Below are 9676 nucleotides of genomic sequence, written 5' to 3'. Positions count from 1 at the left end.
TTCACAAGTTTTGAGCAAATCGTTCATACACAAATTACTAAGGACGGGTTAGGGTTATCGTTAGGGTTCAAAGATTCCTACAGGAAAACACCCTTAACACAATAATCTTTCTATTCATTCCACATTTCTTTAGACGGTTTACGGAGTGACATCATAATAAGTGTTGACGAAGCGAAAATACAGTATGTATAGTATTTACTGAACTAAATGGGCATCTATCCTCCAATGAAATTATAGGAAGCGACCGAGGTTAATGAGTTTGATCTTGAAAAGGTGAAATTCATTGCCAAGAACAAGGGTCGTGTCACTGACAATTTATGTGGACATTCGAATCCGAATCATTATTTTATACATTCACTGCATGCTCGTTATCCACAAGTACATATACAGTAGGTGTTATCTGAAAACATACCATCGGCTTGTTTAATATTTCGCGAAAGATATGTATTATATTTTGAAATGTATTCATGTCTATTATAGTGCAGAGGAAGGAAATCCAAAATGCAGGACTAAAATATAATTATTTATTACAGCTGATTAGTGCCTTATGTAGAAAAAAAAAATTAGTGTTGAATTTATAACCAACCCACAAAAAACCCCAAGTGTACTACCAATACAATATTCAAGGAAAGCAAGTCAAAAGCCTCTTTCATTTTTAACAAAAAAGCAATTTAATACCTGGAATGCTTTAGGCATATTAGTCACATAAAACAAAATGAATCCCATCCAGATTTGGGCTTTCAATAACTCATTATTCTATCAATTAAACTTTCCAAAGACGTTTCTTTGACATTAGTCACAAACACAATATAACATTCAAACCAACACTACAAAAATGTCAGGTATTCATACTTGTTATAACTTTCATTTTTGGTAAACAACTCTGCGCTTATACACAGCTTCATTACTCCATTAAAATAATCTTAAGTTATCCTCATTCATATAATTCATTATATTTTACCCCTTTTTCTAATATCACCAATCCTATAATACATTGAATATCAATTTTTGTATATATACTTTTTTGTTGTCATAAAAACTCGTTGATAAACAAATGGTTAAATCAGAAGCAAACACTGTAATTTAAACATCATATTTTTTGTAGCAAATTATCTTAAAAAATTACATAAACAAATATAATCATTGAAGCAACAATCAATACATATTTAAGTATGAAAAAGAAAATATCAAAATTCACTTTAAAAAGCATAATATATAATCAAAATATTTACAAATTCAGTTTTCAATAAATATTTTCCTTTAATAACAAACTGTAACTCCTGTTTTTAACAGGTACCCTTCAATTATTTCATCCATACACCCTTGAGATGATAACAATGCTGCTGGTATCAGCATAGTTATAGCTCTATGGTATGCGTGCGCTCTACATGTGGGATGTTTCCTTGGACTATAGATGGAGGTAATGCTATACAATGTACCTCAATGTTTTTAGCTAGGCTACCAACCATTAAACTGCGGAGTCACTGTGAAGAAGTTATAACCTCTAGTAAAGATTAAAGAAGACCGAAGCACACTATGTGTATCACCACAATCTCCAAAATATAATTTACAGTACATATATAATTATGAAATAATGCCCAATATTTAGTCAAAATACACTAAAAGTGATACAAACAATTATAAACCATTTCAAGTACTAATACAGTAATCATTCTTATAACCTCAATTGTTTTGACTGTAGTCTGTTTTCATAAAAAAAAAAACAGTTTCGCTTATCTATTTTTTAAGATTCCAGACTTTAAAAATAATTAAAAAAAACATGAAGATATTGTCAAGAATCCATTATTTTTCTTTTTTGTTCAGAAATTACCGATTACTAAATTTCCACTGAATACAACTAGTGAAAAAAAATTGAATTACTCTATGTTTATAACAAAGAAAGAAAGGATAAAAAAATAATGGAATTTTCTTTATAATATATCAAGAATTTTGCTATTTCATTAACCACGTGTTTTGTTGTATGTAATAATACCACTAGAGGTTTTGAGATTTCCTAAGAGACTAATAAAACAGCTAGAAACAAAGGAAACCCCTTAATAAAAGCCACTCCAACAATAATGTGGTTTAAAAAGAATGCAATTTTAACTACTGTACTACAAACACATGACTCGCTACAGTACATTAGAACAAAACCACAAACAAGTACTGTTTTTGGGATTCATCTGAATGAGTCAATATAAAGAGGTTAAAATAATTTCTTTGATAATGGTCAAGTGTCTTGAATTGGTTTTAGTTTCTTTACACACAGTATCTACAGAAGTCAATTTTTGTTTGGTTTTTCTTTTATCAACAATATATCTCCATGTTATTATCACCTGTAAGTAATCATTTGGAAATAAAATGTCCATACAGGATGAGCAATCATAATATTTTGAATAAAATTATTAACAATATCTCCATGTGCTTTTTTTTTCATCACCTAAAGTTTGATAAGTCTCATTTTGTATTTGAGATATATGACTCATTTGAGATATATGACTCATTATTATAATCAACTACTTAAAAGTAACAGGATTCTTTTAATTATTGAATGCATACATTTACTTATGAAATAATTCAAAGTGTATCTTAAAGAAAGACAGATTAAAAATGGATTTCATATTCAAAGAAACAGTAATATCGACCTTGGTTCTGGAAGAATTTAAATTTCTTTAGGTTTTAAATTTTGACAAATTATTACAAAATAATTTTTTTTCTAATAACATGAATTTTGATTTATAAAACCTTTTTGTTCTGTAAATAAATTTCTTTTGGTTTCATATAAAAGCTGATTCTAAAAGGAAATATAATAATGTGGCATTCCTGGCTGAGTCATTCAAAATTGCAGTGATACTGTACAAAAATAAAAACATAACCAGTCCATGTGTTTCTAAATACAGTTATGAGGGGAAAATTTGGAAATTTACCAACAAAAACCAAACAATGTTAATATCAATAGAATTTTTTTACAGTTGTCTTTCAATTGATAAGATCAAATACGAAAGCAAACAGGATGCAATTTATAGTTGGTGACCTATGCAACCCCATTTCCTGCTTAGAGGCTAGCATTACACAGTATATTACTCCATGGTACCAATTGATGTACAGTACACTTTATGCTACAAAAATCCTGCTGAGGCAGGAACAAATTTAGTATTCAATGATAAAATTGGTAATAAGCCTACTTATATATGAATCCTTATGGCCAAATATAACAAGATTTTAAGCAACTAAACTATTAAAAAGAATGTTTAATAGTAAAATAAGATTCAAAATTTAGTGCTATGTAGTGCCTTTACATTCAACTTATTTTAAAATACTCTTTACTGTACAGGTTTAAATATGATCATGTGAAGTACTCTTTTTTAAATATAAATACATAACATGTATTGGCAGGCTTATGCATATTAGATACCCTTATGAACTGACTGACAATGCTGTTGACTGATGCTGAAACTTTTTAATAATCTATGCTATGTTTTTAGATGCTTGGATGTGTTTCTTATAATATAAATATACATGTATTTGATTTTATCAAGTCATGCTTGTTTGTACTGTATCACACACAATTATTTTGGTTAGCTTAAGGTACACAAAATATCTTTATGGGCACCCTGAGAAATATTTTTTTTTTTGATAATTGATTAGTCGATCACTACCAGTATCTGTTTTTTTTTTTGAATGGATAGTTTAGTTAAATATGGAATGTTCTTCCAACCTTATTAATACCTAGCCGGTAGCAGACACAGTTGGGCAAGGTTCTCATCTGTGAGCTAGAAGAAATACTCAACACACAGGGATAAATTTCCCTCTGCCTCTGCAGTCAGCAAAACCATGCGTTCCATCGGGTCCCCTTGGATTCCGTATGATACCACACAATGCCGCAGAATGTCGCATCAAACTTGGACTACCAGATGGACTGTTTCCACCAATAGGCGACGATGACTCTGCTGCTAGGAGACGACGCCTACGCACCCAGGGGCTGCCACTTCCTTCCGAAAGCGATCCTTCAGTGTATTTGTGTCCTGATTCGGGACTTCCTCTAGGACTGTTCTTTGGACTTGCTCGGTTACTCTCGGCCAATGGTGAGCGGCCTATGATTTTTTTCTGGACACGGGGGCTGCTGTGAGGACTGTTTATTGGACTGGATTTTGGTGTAGTAGCTGGGCTTAAATGATTAGGGCTCCTTGCTGGTGGAATTGCTACAGGTTTACTTTGTTGTCGTCTGCCTGTTGAGGGTGAAAGGTCCGGCTCTGAAGAGCTATTGTCGCCTTCGCGTGCTAACTCTTCAATGCGGTTTTTCTTCTTCTTTTGTCGACGACGCCGCTTTTCATCACCCTTCATGCTCCCATCAGATTCTGCCCCACTACCAACTGGAGTCAAAAGCTTCTGCTGTGGAGAGAGACTTTCACGTCCATCTTCTTTTTTTAAAGCCTCCTTTTTGTTTTTTTTGGGGGCCAATAATGTGACGTGCATACTAGTACGCCAGTTATCATCATTATTCATCATTTTAACAGCATTTGTGGCAGATTCAGACTTTTCAAATTCCACCAAAGCACACAGAGTATTTCCAATTTCATAATGTTTACCCATATGTTTGCGGATGTCTTGGGGGATGGTCTTTCCGGGGCGGATGATACGTACAAGACTGATTTCGCCACATTGCTTAAACAGCTCATTAACATTCTCAATGGTAGGGTTCTGAGATGGCAGATTAACGACAAGAACTGTTCGTGATGGCGTTGTTTCATCGTATTCGGGCAGTGGTTCCTTCCTCTTTACTTTCTTACCATCAGGATTAACAATTAAACTAACTGATTTCTGCTGTAAACTATAACGAACACTTCGCCAGTCCTTCGTTAATTTCTTTACTTTTTTGAAAGAAGTAATGAGTTTGAGACTTACGTAGCCTTCACGATTGCGTTTTACATGCTTCAGAAGGAAAGCATCTTTCGTTATGTTTGCGTCCGAAAAGTAAAATTCCACTTGTTTTACCACCTTTGCTTGTAATTCCTCATCTGGTGGTTGCCACTCTTTATTGTTATTTTCAATGTCACTTTTACTTTTCTTTTCATTCTGTTTCAGTCCATTTTCTTTGTTCTCAATATTAAGGTCTTCCTCGGCGTCTTCAAACTGTTCTTCGTCACTATCAGATATGGAGGCCTGGCTATCAATGCTGTCTATTTCGCTCCCATCCGTCGCCCGCCCCTCCTCCTTCACTCGTGAGATCTGAACAACAGGCGGTGGTGTTTTACTCAACGATGAGTCTAGAATTTCCTCGGCTTCTGAACCGTTTAAGGCCATATTCAAAGCATGAACTTCACTCATATTCAGCAGAATTTATTCGCTTTTTCAACGACAATTCCAGCGAATTTTCCGCCTCGAATTTGGCTTCCTATCGGTCAGAACTCCGTCTCAATAAATGAACGTGTATCAACTCCCCACTCGTCACACACGATACTATAGCGATGACTAAACCTAAACATCAACCATATAGTGTGAAAGGCGTTTGTTGATTGGTCAGAATATTAAGTTCAAAGTGGTGGGTTTGTAACAGGAGGGTTCTAAAATTAATGTTCACTCGCCAGTGGAAGATGTACAATTAACTACTATTTTACTTTAGCACATAATATCTATTGTTTATAATTTGTGAAAAATATACACATAATGAATAAAAATAGCGACAAAGCTACAAAATTTACATCGTAATAAAATGGGGACTTCCCTATGGGTAAGTCAATACTAACCAATCGGATCACTGCTTTCAGACTATTTTCGGATGACGCAATCTAGCTACTTCCGTGTTTACGCAATCAAAGGTCGGTAATAGTTCAAACAAAGTAGATAGCTACGTCATGTATGTGAAAGGAAGCCAACGGTGGTGATGATAATTTATATTAGTGAATTATTAATTTCAGCGTGCGTGGTGTTTAGTGGGTGGCTGGCCACATGATGATTCAAGCATCACATGTTCTGTTTATTGGCCAGTAGTAAAACACTTTATACTCAATCAAATCAGTCTTAATTGAAAATATAAAATCACAAAGAAATAATTTTGCAGGGTACCAATACAGACAGTAGGCCTACCTTTTAATTATAACATAATTAATATTAAATATAACCTCATATGTTGCTTTACAGCATTATAACAATACATTTTAAAAACAATACAATAGACCTACCTTTTAATTATAACATAATTAATATTAAATAATAACCTTATGTTGCTTCTACAGCATTATAACCTAACAATAACTTTTTAAAAATTCAAAAATAATAACGTACAAGATTCGTAATGAAAGCCACCAACACAAATCACCTCATTCATGCCCCCACTTCATACAGAAAATAAATAAAGGGTTTAAATAAACATAAGTGTCCGAGCGTGAATCTTGGCCTTACTTTTACTTTGAGACTAGCAGTGAAAATCACCAACACAAGTTACCTCAGTCATGCCGCCATTTCTTTCCAAAAATAAATGAAGGGTTTTAATAAACAGGGGTACGTCCTAGCGTGCACCCTAGTCTTAAGATTTACTTTATACAGGCCTAGTATTGTGTTGGACCTATGGTGAAATGTTTTGACAAGAAATTATTGATGTCTATTGTATTGGCAAATCAAGTTATTATCATCCTCGCTAAATAAAAGGATCGATTATGAGAATATGATACCATTACACATTACAAGCAGTAACGTTATAAAACCTACCGTACATCCACTGTTTCCATCGTTAATATATCGTGAAGCTGGAGTTACCCTCACTGTAGAAGCTACCGCATATCTATTGTTATAATTATCATCAACTTAATCATCATTTATATTACTATTTATGCCATTATTATATAATTTAGGCCTATTATTATTAGTATTACTATTATTTGTATTTTTATTATTATTATTAGGCTTATTATTATTATTAATTATTATTATTACTATTATTATTATTATTATTCATTATTCATATTATCATTTTATTATCATCATCATTATTATCCTCATAATAGTTGTTAATAAATAGGCCTAATCATGGTCATGATCATGATCATCATCATCATCATCACCATCATCATTCCAACGCTCAATCTCGAAAGAAATCAAGAATAAACTGTGTATACACTTAACAGAATCTTTGATGTTGAATTGTAAGTACTTATGGCACAGTTACTATAGTTACATGTGCGTGGAATGCTTCATTAGGAGCATCGTTGCATTACAACATGAGCTTACTAAACAGTGCTGTTTGCGCGTGTTATAAAAAAAACACCAGATGATGACGTCATGCAAACGGGAAATGAATTTTGCGATTAGCGCTTCAAGATCTAAAACTGAAATCGAGAAGATGTCGAATACATTAACAACTAATTTCAAATGTTGCAACTGCAAAACATATCAATCAAAGCAGAAATGCCCTTTAAAGTGACAATCTCAAAAGTACACGCCTAGGCTCGTCACGACGACATCCTCAGCCTCAATCCACAAAAATTCTGCATTTTTGGCGTAAGACGGCTTGACCGAAATCCTAGTGATCTGACCCCCGACTGTCGAATTCACCCCCACCATCACCATCACTACCACCACCTCCATTTTAGGGAATTCGACCTGGGAAGCCTAGTGAGTCTAGTACATTTCATTTGGGGAGGGGAGTTCTTGTCATACCGGTCCCAAATCGATAATTCTAAAGCGGTTTAAAGTCTAGCCATATTCCTGCTGAATTTTAGCTAATCAAAATTGTAACCACTCAGTTAAATCGATTATTAGGCATTAAATTAATCATTTTATTAAACATTTCATTCTTGTACATCGTTTTTTACATAGTGCCTAGCCTATAGGCCTATTACTAATGGCGCAATGATAATTCAATGAAAAAGCCTAACTTGCCTGCCATCAGAGTAGATCACACAAACATTAAATTAAAACATTCCACAGATAATACAAAAGAGGATCGACTATCTTCGATACGTACATGATGGGTAGGAAAAAAACCGTTTTCTAATTTCCATAGGCCTACATATTACTACATAAGTGCGTGATACTAACCAGCAAACATGTGCTTATGTCCGAAGGTCGTTAATACAACGTTTTAAAGCAACATAGCAATGCTATTATGAAATTATGTTATAAATAGGCTACGTATGGTTTTACAAGTTGTACGTTTTGTACATCAAGCTGTAACGATATTATAGCGTAAAATATAGAAAGCTTTTCAAACAGGCATAAATGAGGGCTCACCAGTTTACAAAGCCAAGGACTGGTACTTTAATGACAGTGATGAGGTGTTGAAGGATATATCTTTGCATGTTAACGACTATCTCAGATCTGCCTGTTTTTCTTTCGTTGTTGAGTTACTGTTGATAGGCCCTACGTATGATGAATTGATTTGCGTCAGTATTAGCACCGTATAAATATTTTTTCATTGATTGTATTCCAAATGGCGCGTGCGTAGTCAGTCTGTAAATAGTTGATGAGAGTGCTGGCGATTTGCGTCAGAGTTCCTATTTAGAATATTAATGCTAATAGAAAACAACAACCGAACCATGATCATAATAATTGTTTTGAATGGGCCTAGTTAAATCATGTAAAATAGAGTAATTCTGGGTAAATAAGATGACTATTTTTTTAGAAGCCTATCCTTGCACAATATTGTAAAAGCATTTAAAAACCCCGTTGCAGAATCAGTATAAGTTATATTTAGGCCTACGGCGCATGCTGTCTCCGCAAATTCATCTTCTATTCACATTCATCCATTAACGTCCGGTAACCATGGAGATTAACCACATTGCGTAGGCCTACTGTATTTTTGTTCATTATGTCACATGAAATGAAAAAATAATGAACCGCACACACACTATTTGTTTCATTTTATATTTGAAAGTGTTTTATGGTGTTTTATGGTCTGCTGTCTGTCCACTACAGGCTGCAATAACTGTATCACTTCAAACCGTGATGAATCTCCATGTGCGTTCGTTCAGCTTCCGAAACAATCGTCTCGAGTCATCTTTCAAATTTTCTCTGCCACAAATCGAATCACATGGCCCTTCCTCGTGATTAATTCAATTTAAAAATAAATTCGCAAAGTTTAAACGTACAGAGTTCGATGAACTTATACCTAAACGGTATGGGACCGTACTAGACCATCGGCCCTAAGAGTCGTAATTTAGTAGTTCATCAATTAACAGCAGACATAGATTAAATTAAATTTACATAACCAATAATAGAACATTGGAAAGCAATTATAACCAATTCTAAAAAAAAGTCAAAATCATTATCGGTAAAAAGTATGTTGAGAGAAAACAGATGGGAGAAAACGGTTAAGCTTCATCCACAGTCGAAACCACAAAATGGTTTACAATTAAACATTGCAGCCTAGACCCGATTCAAGATACAGTACTTGGAACACTTTTTCAGCTGAATGTTTTCCTTATTTCCTTTCATCTTGCAAATTTTAAATCTTGTGTAAACCGTTTTCTTTCAACTATTCTAACCCCTTACCTTGAGTGGCCCTTGACCTTGTTTAGGGTGAACATAAAAATTGTAATTTATTTATTTATTATTTATATTGTTAAATTGCAATTAGGCTTTCTGTATAGGCCCAGATTAATAATAATGATTCATATAAATGATTATGATGATAAATTTAATTACAGAAGAATCTCTATTAAGGGGACACCTTCGGGAC

General features: G+C 33.8%; 1 protein-coding gene across 1 annotated transcript; it reads right to left on the bottom strand.

Annotated features, from left to right (window-relative positions):
• Positions 1-647: 647 nt before the first annotated feature.
• Positions 648-5481, bottom strand: LOC117115292 (la-related protein 6-like). Its single transcript, XM_033259017.1, has one exon. The coding sequence runs from the start codon at positions 5326-5328 to the stop codon at positions 3787-3789; it is 1542 nt and encodes a 513-aa protein (XP_033114908.1). The 5' UTR covers positions 5329-5481; the 3' UTR covers positions 648-3786.
• Between the last annotated feature and the right edge of the window lie 4195 nt (positions 5482-9676).

The sequence above is a fragment of the Anneissia japonica genome, unplaced genomic scaffold, assembly GCF_011630105.1.
Source record: "Anneissia japonica isolate Jap-2015-1 unplaced genomic scaffold, ASM1163010v1 scaffold287800_len1627635_cov199, whole genome shotgun sequence".
NCBI lineage: Eukaryota > Metazoa > Echinodermata > Crinoidea > Comatulida > Comatulidae > Anneissia > Anneissia japonica.
This window is presented reverse-complemented; position numbering and strand designations above follow the sequence as displayed.